This window comes from Corapipo altera, unplaced genomic scaffold (genome assembly GCF_003945725.1).
Source record: "Corapipo altera isolate COAL_440 unplaced genomic scaffold, ASM394572v1 74, whole genome shotgun sequence".
Lineage (NCBI taxonomy): Eukaryota > Metazoa > Chordata > Aves > Passeriformes > Pipridae > Corapipo > Corapipo altera.
In genome coordinates this window covers 2,664,709-2,677,900 of record NW_020884934.1, presented here as the reverse complement: position 1 = coordinate 2,677,900, position 13,192 = coordinate 2,664,709, and the positions used below count along the sequence as shown (strand labels likewise).

General features: G+C 46.0%; 1 protein-coding gene across 4 annotated transcripts in view; it reads left to right on the top strand.

Moving 5' to 3' along the window:
* Positions 1-13,192, top strand: part of FAM168A (family with sequence similarity 168 member A) — an 80,181-nt gene that overhangs the window by 32,322 nt on the left and 34,667 nt on the right. For 2 of the 4 annotated variants that reach the window (XM_027660051.1, XM_027660050.1), the window contains one exon: positions 10,442-10,529. In XM_027660051.1, the coding sequence (XP_027515852.1) occupies positions 10,460-10,529 (70 nt within the window). In that variant the 5' untranslated portion in view covers positions 10,442-10,459. Of the gene's footprint in view, positions 1-4,053; positions 4,186-10,435; positions 10,530-13,192 lie in introns of those variants that run through there. The other 2 variants (XM_027660049.1, XM_027660052.1) reach the window with 2 other exon arrangements.

Genomic DNA, 13,192 nt, shown 5'->3' with positions numbered 1-13,192 from the left:
ACTCACCCACATCCCAAGAGAAATTCCAGCAATTCAACAGTTAATCCTGGTATGTTTGTGTGTAAAATCCACATGTATCCAAAAATACCTCTCTTATCTCCCTCCTGGTTTGGTTTGATGTAAACATTCTGTGATGCTCTTTTACATTAGGCTGGGTTTTATCCACTGTGGAATTTGGAACTGGGCCTGGACTTTACGCTTTTGCTTCTCCACGATTCCAAACTCAGACGGAACATTTCTGATCTTCAGTCTCGGGATTGTTTGTGCCAGTTTGGTGGGATCTTCCCTGGGCTGGGAATGCTCCAAATCCGGGGTTGAAGTGAAGCTTTTTTCCAGCGTGGCCCGGAACACTTCCAGGGGTGGGATGTGGCACTATGGGGGAACATCCCCCCGTTCCCTATGCTTTCCATAACTCCTCCCTGCAGTGTTTGCTCCACATCCCTTCTCCCACAAACCTCAGATGGATAATTTCCCACCTCTTCCCGCCGTGCCAGCCTTGTTTGTGTGGAGGAACAAATATTCCCTGTGGATTATCCAGCTCCTGGAGCACAGTGCTGCTGGAAATACCTGGTTGTGATTAAGTGCATTTTGAATTTGGGAGTTTGCTTAATGAGCTGCACCTTCCCCACATTCCTTTGTTCCCTCAGAAGAGCTCCGTGTTCCGATTTACGGGGCCAAAAGGGGGAAAGTGCCATGAAAAGCCTTAATTAGTCTCGTTTGAGTGCACAGGGAACAGAGTTGGTGTGAGCCAGCTTTTGATTCCACCCTTTGATTTTTCCCTAAGCTCGTTAGAGGCTCTGTATCCCTGCCTTTCTCCGGCTGGATTGGATAATTGGAATTTCGAAGAGCAAGAGCCAATTATAAGCAATAAAGTTGTGAAGCAATCGGCTTCATTATTAAATGTTCTTTTTTGAACATGTGGAAGCCATAACTTGGTGGGGTGGGATTCACAGGAATGATGTCCAGAGGGTTTGTTGTGAACCTCACAAAGGAGAATATTCCAGGAGCCTTGGATTTGCCCGTTGTGCCACATTTCAGTGGTGTGTGAATCCCAGAATCCCAGAATTTGGGCCGCCGAAGGTCATCCAACCCAACCTCCCTGCTCAGGCAGGATCCCCGAGAGCAGCTACTTCAGGGTTGGGAATATTCCCAGGGAAGGAGATTCCAAAACTTCTCTGGGCAGCCTCTTCCAAGCGCTCCGTCACCCTCACAGGGAAGTTCTTCCTCATGTTCAGGTGGAACTTCCCATGTTTCAATTTCTTCCCGTTGTTTGGCAGCACCAAGAGCCTGGTGGTGCCGCTGAGGTTTTGATTTTTCCTCTACAGGCCAATAGGAAAAAACCCCCAAATCTTGGAATACTGTGTTTTATCTTTGGAATTCCCACATTTTTTGGGGTATTTCAGTGTGTAGTTCCTGTAGTCCCCAGTTCTGGCCATGGATTCTCCACACAAAAGACTGGAAATTAATTGAAATGCAAATCCTACTCTAAGGTATTTGGGTTTTTTTTAATTGGACCCTCTAGAATTATGCCTGACTGGAAAAAAAGAATTCCATTGGTATCATTTGGATAATTTGGTTTGTTTGGGAATTAAGATTTCCTTCTGTCTCTATAAAGTCTGCTTTTCTCTTGGATATTATCTGCTCCAGAAAAAGGATGTTGGATTGGGTTTCCATCCCAACTTGCCATTAAGGAGCCAGCAGTTGGATCTTCCAGCTCTTCCTTCCTTCCCTGTGGCAGTGGGGGTTGTAACACCTGACTGTGGGATGATGACCCACCTGAAAATGTTTTTCCAGGATTCCAATCTCCACCTGCACATGGAAATCTCCACATTTCCCACTGCTGGACATCAGATTCGGGGTCCTTAGATGAGAGGGAATGGTGGGAAACATGGAAGTTCCTTGGCTCAACAACCAGCCTGAATATTTGGGATGTGTGTGATGATGCACCGATGTCTTCCATGGGGATTTGTCTTTCCAAAGGCATTTGCTCTTGAGGTGCTGCCTTTTTCCAACCCTGTGGAAAATTCCTTGCTTTTAAATATTTATATACTATTTTTATACTATTTTAATATATTTATACTATTTTAATATTTTATACTATTTTACTATATTTATATCCAACATACTGATATTATTTCAATGTATTTATATATCTATACTTAATATAGCTATATTTTAATACATTTATAGCATTTAAATATACTTTAATATAAAATGACTGACTTCCATAAAATAACACTGATTTCTTGTTGGGGGATCATTTGGAAGTGAATGGGAATTTGTCACCTCTGTGAAATTTGCTTCTTGGCAAGAGTTTAAAGCCCTGAAAAGGAAGGGAAGAAGGAGAAGGCACCTCTTAGCTCAGCCAGTGCTGATCCCGTTCAACATTCCCTTTTAATCCTTGGCTTGTGCCTGAGCATCCTGACGCTCCGGGGTCACCGTGGGATCAGCACAATCTCCCTGCTCAGCTTTTCCAAGCCTGTCTGTGGTGTTAAGTCTCCAGCTGGAAAGGTGATCCCCTGGGGAGCCTTGACCTGCTCTCAGAATTCCTTTCTCCTGGGTTTTATTCCAGTGGTTTTTCCCTCCCCGTCAGCCCCACTCTGTTAATTGTTGTGACTGCTCAGCACAACCCTCCCTCTCCCTCTCCCAAACCTCCTTTGCTTCAGCTCCTTCCTGATCAAGTGGTTCCTGGAGCAGGGCCCAAAGTGTCTCCTGGTTTCATATCCCCCCAGGGGCAGCACAGCCAGACTTCCATCCTAATCCCTCTTCCCAAACACAGAGACGTTGGCACTGTCTAGACATGGGCGTTCCAGAGAGTTTATTCCCGCTTTCCCACGTGCTCCCTCAAGGTTGAGGGTTTCCTCTTTCTCCTTTTCATCCCACAGGGTCTTCCTCAAAGCCTTTACTCCGTGGGGTGAAGTCCCACAGATAATTTGGGAATGGGGTGAAATCCCACTGACAATTTGAGAATGGGGTGAAATCCCACATCCAGTTTGGGAATGGGGTGAAATCCCACAGACAATTTGGGAATGGGGTGAAATCCCACAGACAATTTGGGAATGGGGTGAAATCCCACATGCAGTTTGGGAATGGGTGGCTTTGAACTTTTCCACTTTTTTTCTAATCACTGAACAGCCTTTTCTTGAGCCCATGTTGGGCAGCTTTTCCATGCGGGAGTGGATCCTTAAAAGCTGGACTTTGGGAGTAGGGGAAGCTAAAAATTTGAGTTTCCTGCTCCTTTGGAATTTTCCCTCTGCTCACGGCAGGCTCTGACCTTTCTTTTCTTGGGAAGTGTTCTGCTGGGAAGTTCAGCTAATGAGGGAATCATTAGGATCCTGGTCAGCCTTGGATGTGGTGTGGTTGTGTAGTGAAGAGGAGGGTGGCCACAAAAACACTGGGAAAACTGAAGATAAATTGGAAGTGGAGCAAAATCACCCATTCTTTGTACCCAAAGTTCTCCCTCATTCTGGAGCTGGCGTCCTTATGTGCATTTATTTCCCATTTTTTCATAATAAAGTGTCAAAATGGTGGTCTCACTCCAGCCAGAACTGCCCATGGATTCTCCTGCAAGTGGAAAAGGCGTGGTCATCCTTGAATTCCCTTCCCCAGTCATCCCAACTGCGGATGGTTCCACTTGTGACACGAGGAATTCCATTTTTATCTGGCAATAAGAGCTAATTGACAAACCTGGGAAGTTGTACAGAAGAAGAAATGTGTCTGTTCTTTTGCCTCGACAAAAAGACAACTTAAAGAGTGAAAAAATTCCTTGAAATTGTTCGTCGGAGGGGGCAAACTCGGCTTTTTGTTCTGGGAGGGTTTTGTGTCTGTAGGATTCCAGCTGAATGCCGGGTGGGAATCGACTGCTAATGTTGATTTTTTAAAAAAAATCTGGATTTTTTGGGCACAGGAGGTTCTAAAATATTGCTCAGAGAAATGGTTCTGACAAGAAAAGTGAGGTCAGAAAAACAGGACTGTGTCATTCCAAGCCAAGTCCTTGGAAACATCTTCAGTGGCAGTTCTTCCCTGTCCCAAATCAGCTTTTTTCCTTGGCAGGGAAGACCTGAAGTGCTGTTTGTTTGCAGAATTCCTGCGTGGCTGACTCGGTCCTCGGAGTCCTCCTGGTAAAGTCAGCTCTTGCTACTGAAAAAATCCCAAATAAACCAGGGAATGTCCAATATTCCCGAGGCAGGAACAACACGTGCAGCTTTTGGTGGTGATTGGTTTTATTTTGGGATGTAGGAGATGCATTTCAGATGCATTTCAGGGAGAGCCGGAACATCTTTTTTCCCCCTTTTCCCACTCATCCAGAAACACTTGGAAATGAGCAATTCCATGTCTTTGTCTAGTTGAGGGCTGTTTTCTCCTAATATAAGGAAATAATTCCCACTTCTGTTAAGCCATTGTCCCACAGGGATGTGGAGCAGATTCCAATTTGCTGCCCTTGGCTGGAGAGGGAATTGTGAAGGAAACCTGGGGGAAGTTGGACCAGTGTTAAATCCCTCTCCCAGAATAATTCCCAGCTCTGTGTTCCAGGTAACCTTTGAAAAGGGAACTGTCAGATTACATTTGCTTTCTGGGGATGGAAAAAGATCCATAATTTGGTCAAAGGACAACCAAGGACTTTGTTTCTGTGGTTAAAATATGGAGTTATCTCCTGAGGAATCTGAGTTGATTCCCAGAGGTCCCTCTGATTCCGTGCTAGGGGAAGCTGTTTTCAGGGAATATTAAGAGCACTTGGAAAGGTGCCGCAGCAAATCCTTAGGGATGTACCTGGAACTCCAAAGGGTCCCAGCAAGGCTCTGCCTCTGGGATAATTCTGACCAGATACAGGGATCTGTATTCCTGATTTATTGCGTAGGTTTTCCCCAGTAAAGAATTCATGGCATAGTTCAGGAATCTGGGGTGGTTTAATTATATGGAGCAGCTTTGGATGCACCTGAAACCCCTGGAAGTTGGTTTCTTTGGATTGGTGGGTGATGGGTCTGTCAGGAGATTATACAGCCCCATGTGGAGTCTCCATCCTATATCAGGGATATGTGTAGGGTATATAGGATATGGACCAGCAGATCCCCCCAAAATTCTGCTCGGGGGGAGCTAAACCCAGCCTGGCTGCAGCACAACTTCCAGCTCTTTCCTGGGAAGTGGGATGTGGGTGTAGACATCAATTTAACAAAGCCAGAACAGGAGATGATGTTTAATTGCTCAGGGGGTGACACGGAGCCCTAATTAACAGCCACATAATGGGGTGTTTGGCTCAGGATCCTGAGCGGGATGTACCCGGAGAACATCAGGGAAGGAGCTTGGCAGAAGATGATACGTGGGCTGGCTCTGCTAAGAAAGCCACCCCTGCAAGGCAGAGCTGCTGGAGGTATGAGCCCCCCCTCTTTTTGGGAATACTGAGTGTTCCCAAACCTTTCCAGAGCTGCACATCCTCTCCTGGTCTCATCACCCCCGGGAAAGCGAACCCCCAGAGTTCCTGCCGTTCCCGCTGTTCAGCTGGAACCTGGCTTTGGTCTGTGGGTAAACACTCACCAGCCTTCAAACCCCAGCAAAACAGGGGTGTTTTTTTGTTTCCGAGGGGCAGAGAGTGTTAAGTATGGGATTACCAGGCTGGAAATGGAGCTGTGTTTTCCTGTGGCTCTTTTGTAATTCCAGGATTATGTTTAACAAAGGTCCCCTTCAGCTCCCTCAGTGTTTCATTCCCTTGGGATGCTGGTGAGACCAGAGCTTTCCTTACCACGTTGAACTTTGCAAGAGGAGGTTTTTCACTTTATATTCAGGATGGAATTTCCTTTTTCTCCTTCTTAGGGTTTAGTTCACCTATTTTAGGAATGATTCTTCTGGATTTATTCCAAATATAGCTGCTGTGACTCAGCCTCTGCTCCTGGCTTTGGGATCCAAGATGCACTTGCTGCTTTTGCATTCCCTCCGTCTCTGGAATTTCTCCCTCTTCCTTCCTAATCCAGTTCCTCAAGGAGCATTCTTCAGTTCTTATGGCTTTCCTATTGATCCCAGGATTTTTGATCCCATGATGTTTTCCAGTTGTCAGGGGCTGAGGAGGTTTTTTGGCTTGGTCTCGTCATTGCTGTTGTGTCTCTGCTCCCTTTTCTACTCCCCCATCCAGTGTCTGCAGAAGATTTTCCGGATCAGCTGGGAATTGCAAATCAGGAGGATTAGCATTTGTATCCACCACGCTCCAGCAGAAGGGGATTACAAGTCCTGGGTCACTCAGGAGCTCGGGAATGTAGCTATGGAGGGGATGGGAATTCTGCTCTGCTCCCACACGGCTGCCTCAGCAGATTATAGAACCCAGGGATATCCAGGATTGGGAGGGACCCACAAGGATCAAGGTCCAGCTCCAGGACACCCCAACAATCTCACCATGTGCTCCTTGAGCTCTGGCAGCTTTGGAAGTGGCCACCTCCTCAGGGAGCCTGTTCCAGTGCTCCCTCCAGGAGAAAAAACCTTTTCCTAAAAATAATATTTTGCTTGTGTTTTGTGGAAATGCAGGATAGGATTCCAGAATGTGATTCCTGTCCTTTGGGATCAGACTTTTCCTTCTCTTTCCAGGCAGTAATAGATATTTGGCATCAAATAAAAAAGGAGAACTCCAGGCACATTCCCAGGAATGCCAGTGAAGGATACTGGTGGGATAACACATTCCCAGTAATGCCAGTGAGGAATACTGGGAAGGCATGATCCCAGTAATGCAGGGATGGTTGTACCCTGGGAAGTTTCTATGGAGAAATGTGTATTATATTTATGGGTTGTCATTCCCTGTGCTCTGACTTCCATATTCCCACCCCATTCCGTTCAAGTGCATGTCTGTAATTAAAGGAATTAAATATCAAATGAACAACTTAAATTTGATTCAATACATATTATTCATTGAAAAGGAATAACCAGAATATTTTATATTGATTTTAAAAAGTTTTATTGGGGAAAAAAAAAACCTAAAGGAAGAAAGAGGGGTCTTGGGAAGCATTTTCCTTGTTCTTTCTGGATGTGTATTCCCAGGCTCTCTGGATCGGAGAGGTCGTGGCTCCTCTCACAGTTCCCCTCCTTTTCTTGCCATCAGGGACATTTTTTTCCCCTCCTGTTGCCTGGCAATTCCTGTGGGATCAGCCAGGTCCTGCCCTGTGCTTTCCCTCTGTTCTGTGGGCTGTTGTGCAACATCTTAGGACTGGTTTTCCGGAGGACAAGCATCCGACCTAGGTCCTGTCTTACACCTTGGCCTGCTTATTATGGATTTAATTCCTTAGTTCTTTCTTGCTGTTGGAATCAGCTCCTAAAACTGAATTAAACCAGGAACTCTGTTATTTTGTAAAGGGAAAAAAAAAAGTGCCACCCAATATTTCCCAAAACATCATCTGGGAATGTTGAGTTTATTTTCCAAGTAAAACGAAACTTGTGAATTCATCACATTCCTACTTCAAGTCCTTGTAGATGTTTGTTGAATCCCATAAAGGAGTTTTTCCCAAGGGGCTGGAGGGGTAGGACAAGGGGGAATGGCTTCCCAGTGCCAGAGGGCAGGGTTAGATGGGAATTGGGAAGGAATTCTTGGCTGTGAGTGTGATGAGGCATCACAACCTCATTTCTCTGACTGAGTATGACATATCCACAAATGGAAAAGTGGGAGCGCTGCCCTCCCACCCCTCCAAGGTTTCTTGTGTCCCACCAGAAGGAAACTCCTGGCTGGAGGCCATTAGGAATATCCCAAACCTTGGAAAACCGTTCCATCCAGCAAATCCCTGGTGAACCTGGTGCAGTAACGCAGTGCCCACCTCTCCAAAGGGCTTTTCCCAGTGGCCAACTAGAGTCTCCCAATCCATCATTTGGGGAAAGAAAGGAGTAGAGAGAAGTGTCTTGTGTTCCTGGAGGTCTTTTCAGCAAAACACAAGGAATTAGGGTTGTGGAGATAAAGAAAAGGAGATGATCAGCTGGAGGAGGACGCAGCTCAGTCGGGAGTACAAGATTCCAGCAGGGATCACTTCCGAAGGGAACATCATCAAGGCTTGCAGTGAAAGGAATTAATAGGGAATATATCAAGGAAGCTGTTTGGGAACTGCTGAGAGCAGAGTTGATCACACAGGGAGCTTTGAAGAAATCCATGTGTTTGTGGGTCACCTGGGGGTGAAACCCGTCATCTCGCAGAGGAAAAGCTGGGAATTCACAGCATGGGATCCATCTGTGGAAAGAGAAAACAAGCCAATATAAGACCAGCTCTGCCAACATCCTTTGGTTTTCCTCAGTCTGAAATTTCTTGCAGGGGAACTGCTTCCAGGCCAGATTGGAGCAACCTGGGATAGTGGAGAGTGTCCCTGCCCATGGAACTGGATGAACTTTAAGGTCCCTCCCAACCCAAACCATTCCATGATTCTTGTTTTCCATTAGAATTCCTGTTCTATTTCTATAGCAAATCAAATGTTTTGTTCCATGTGAGGCGTGTCCAATCAACTTTTGGTTCTGGTGTAGCCAAAATAAAAGCGTAATTAAAACGGGAGCTGTTAACTGGGGGGGAACCCCCTTGTGTTACAAATTCCTGAGCTCACAGCAGCCTTTTTTTGGGAAAAGGTGGGATAGAGCCCTGGAACCTCCTGAATGAAACTTTAGCAGCTGAAATGGGAGTTAATTTAATTACTGTTTGTGGATCCCCAGTGAGAGTCAGGCTTCAAAGGACTTCCATGAAAAGTTGTCAGGAAATTATTGGGATTTGGATGCACTGCAAGGTCAGGAGGCCTTTTCATGTTCAAGGAGACTTTGGCTGGATGTGATTTGCATGTGATTTGCATAACATGAATGTTGAGGGCCAACAGGTCAGGGAGGAAACGTTGCTTTTTTGCTTTGTCTTCTCTCTTTGTTCCCACTCTTCATGTTGGTTTTCTGCTGCTTGGTGGGAAATGAGGGATTTTTTGGCACACAGAGAAAATCCTGCTCTTTTCCCGAAGGGGCTCCCAAAAGCATTTCCATCCCACTTTCACAAAGACAGTGCAATGGGAGGGGAAAGGGAAGGTCACCTTGACAAAAGGACTCACCTGTCCGTGTCACTGCTTTAAAACTCCTGGAAAATAGATTTATTTTGCATTAGGACTCTGCTTGTAAATATTTTATTCCCCTATTTCGAAAGGATAACAAGAATAACTTCAGGAACTTCCTGGATTTCGAGTGCCAGGTTTATTATTTTATTTTATTTTGTTTTATTCATAGATGTTGGAACAGGCTCCCCAGGGAAGGGGACTTTGGACAAGGGCCATCAAACCCTTCTGCTGGAATGTCAGTCCCGAGCCCAAACATTCCATGGATGTAAAGTTTTACAATGATTTTCCTGGTGATCTGAACACTCCATGAAGCCACTGATGGCAATCCCTGTGTCCCTGTGGCTTTGCTTTATAACCCTGATTTCCTTGGCTTTCAGAACTGCTCCTCCTGTGCCAGCTGGGGGGTGGAGGGACAGCTAATTAATTAAGCACTAATTGTTGTCAAGTCGGTGGTGCTGCCATTCACTGTTGGATTTGTTTATGATTGGAGGTAAAGCAGGAGGAGTTAATGATCCACCAAACTGTGCATCCATCACCAGACACTTGGTTGGGAAGGAGGGGGTTATTTATGACCTGGAAAACAGCACATTGGAACAAAACCCCCCGGACTGGGAAGGCAGGATGGTTTTGGGTCTGGCGTGAGATCATCACTGGATGACTGTGGAGACAAATGTGCTGCCTAATAGAGCTTAATGACTGATTTTCCCCTTAATCATGACTGAGAATGTGCTTCATTAAGATAATTAACTGAGCCACTTGTTTAACTGACACCTGGGAGACACAAATTCCCAAGTTCCTTGGCTTTCCTCTGAAGAAAACTCCTGAGGAGTTTTCTCAGGAGTTCCACCGGACAGGGCTCCACCGGAACGCGAGGGCTCTTGGAATCTCCTGGCTCATGGAAGATCTTGATTCCATGTCTGTGTCTGGGAGAGGGCTGGGTGGCACTGGATGCCCTGCCCAGGAGCCAGGCCTTGGCCTCTGGGTTTTCCCACTCCAAGCTCACAAATCTTTGCAGATGGGCTTTGATCTCCTGATTCCCCAAAGGTCGGGGCTCGGTTGGGGTTGGTTTCATCACCCAAAAACTTTTCCCTCTTCCAAGGGGGAGGATTCCTTGTCTGACTGGTGGCTTCTCCTCTTTGCTGCAGCTGGAAGTGGGGTCATGAATCCTGAGCCCCCCTGGAGCAGGGATGTGTCAGATCCATCTGCTCCATTTGTAGGCAGAACACACAGCGCTGGAGAATTTCTGGGAATTAACGGAGAGATCCAAGCCGTGAATTATTAAATATCTCTTTGGTTGTGATATCTGGTTGTAAATCCTTCCCTTCCCAGCTCTCTGTGTCTGGAATTCTAACAGGGGGATGTTTGGAGCCGACATCTCAACTCTGCTTTTCTTTTGTTCCCAGAGTTCCTGGTCTTCCACCATGAATCCTGTTTACAGCCCCGTCCAACCGGGGGCTCCCTATGGAAACCCGAAGAACATGGCATACACAGGTAGGACTGGTGTTCCCTGGCTCCTTCCCGAGTGTCCATGTCCCGTTGGGGGAGCAGGTTGTCATTCAGGAGTGATGGGAGAAAGAGTTCCCATCAGGGAACGGGATTCACGGGGAAAACCTTCCAGCGGCGTCAGCGCAGTGAGTAGTGAGGAGAGTTGAATCCATAGGAGGATGCCCTGGAAATCCCAAGGAAAAGGATCAAAAGGGAGTTTCTTTGGATAAACAAACCAGGCAAGAAGTTGCTGGGAGGGTCAGTGGGAGCTTTGTGTGTGGAGCTGAACTGGGCTTGTCTCTGGAGCTGGGCTTGTCTCTGGAGCTGGGCTCAACTTCCCTCCAGAGCTGAGCTGAGCTTCCCATGCACGTGCTGGAATAATGCAGCTGGAGAAGTGAGGATCCCCCAGGATCTGCTGTTGTTTGGAGAATGTACAGTTCCTCTTGGAGGTGGGGACTTAAACCCTGTTCTTGGCTGAGTTCTTTGATCTCAGGTTCCGCTCTGCTTGAGCCGATCTGATGTTGAGGAGCGAGTCTGACTTAAAGCCCTTCTTTGGAACTGAGTTGTCTAAAAATGTAATTTTTAATACTCCAACGAGGCACTGAAAGATGTTTCCCATAATTCTGCAGCTGAAGGGTTCTGTTGTGGAAAGAATTTAGGTGGAAAAACTCGGTTTCTCAGTGGTTTTCCCCATGGATTTTGCTCTCATGAGCACCTTCCAAAACAAGCCTTGGAAAACTCCTTCTCCCATTTTGGATGTAATTAGGTCTTGGGTGTCATGTTGTGTCAAGACTTTATATTTGTGGGGCCTGTTGGGCGTGTCGACTTCCCCCTGATGTGTGGAATTGCTTGGGAATGTGCTTTTGTGGAAGTGAGCATCAGACACTCTCAGCTCCTTTGTGTATGGAATATTCCCAGGAACAAAACATTTTAAATTTGAATTATTTGGAATATTTCAGGAAATATAAAGTTCTACAGCAAAGGAGGAGGAGAAAATTGAAATTTTAACCCCTGTACAGAAAAGAGACAACTCCTGAGGGTGGGCTCAGAACTTATGGGAAGAGCTGTGGAATAAAACTCCAGTGGGATACAGGCAGAAAGAAAACAAGGATGGCAATGAGGAGACTGGCAGCTTGAATATGTGGGTTTTTTCAGTTTTATGTGAATATTTTCTAGTGTTTGATATTTATTATTTTTATTTCTGTGGTTGCTTTTGGCTGAAAGGATCAGTTTGAATCTGATTTTTTTCTCATCTCTTTGCTGTTTTCCAAACCTGGGTGGGGGAAGAGAGATCTAATACAAGAGAAATAATACAAGTTTTTGTACCAAATTGGCTGTTGGGGAAACTGGGAAATCCTTGTGTTAGGAAGAGTGAGGAATCCTTGGCACAGACCCAAGAACTTGGAGCACCATCCCTTTATTCACATCCTTCATTTTCCCATTCTGATCTGCCTTGAAGGACAGTGATTTCCTAAAGAATTTTTAAGGTGTGGGCTGGCTTAGATGGATCTTTAGAGGAAATAAAAATCAAGTTTAAACCAGGAGGTTTTAAATCAGAGTTGTTTGGTGAAATAGAGGCAGAATTGGGAAGCTGTTGTTTGAATTGAGGCTGATTTTTAATTGGATTTAAGGCTTGGTAGAATTCCTTCCCCCCAACAAAATCTGAGCTGCTGAACCACCTGGTTTCCCTTTGGAATGTCCCCCTTCCTGTTTTCCTGCACCCACTCCAGGAAAGCAGCAGTGCTGTGGATGGATCAGCCTCTTGGTGTGGAATCAGGGGTGAGGAATCCAACCTCTCCTTGTTTGATTCCAGCGGTGTTTGTTTTCCCTCCCGCTGGGATCCTTTTCCTCCCAGGAGCTCATTAATATGCTGATGAGATGCTGGAATTCAGGGCCTGACTGACTCCGTCTTCCTTATTGCTGAATAATAAATGGGAATAAAATCCAGGAGCCCACAGATGCGAAGCCGGTTGGGAAATCTCCAGGGAGTTTGTGTCGCTCCAGGGCACAACATCCCTCCGGTCCTGCTGCACTTCCCAGCCTGGGAGGGATGCTCATGGAATTCCGGGATGGTTTGAATGGGAAGAGACCTTAAAGCTCATCCAATCCCACCCCCTGCCATGGGCAGGGACACCTCCCACTATCCCAGGTTGCTCCAGCCTGGCCTTGGACACTTCCAGGGATGTGGCAGCCACAGCTTCCCTGGTAGAAATCCTCCTTTTAACCCTCCTTTGTAGGACACAGAGAATTCCAAGCGTGATTTCAGCCTTTTTATTAACTTGAGCTTCAAACTGGGCTGTGTTATTCCCTGGAAAATCTGGGCTTTGATAGAGATTGGTTCTTTCCAAGTTCTGCTGTATGGAAAGAGAATAAACTTGCCTTTTTTTTCCCGTTCTTTTTGGTATTCCTGATCACATTTTTGGGGAGCGCTGAGGAACATGAGGCTTTGATGCCAAAGCAGGTGGGATTGGGCTTCTCCCTCCTTCCTTTTCCTTCTCTTTCTAAGATCTTCCTGCATGTCCCCCCCTTCCATGGATTGGGATATTTAATTAGGGGATCCATTGCTTACCAGTTGTGTAAAACAGGAATTTTCAAGGCATTGAATTGATTTCAGGGGGATTAAAAATGGATGAAGTGGATACAGTGAATATTTTCCCTCTGGCATTTCT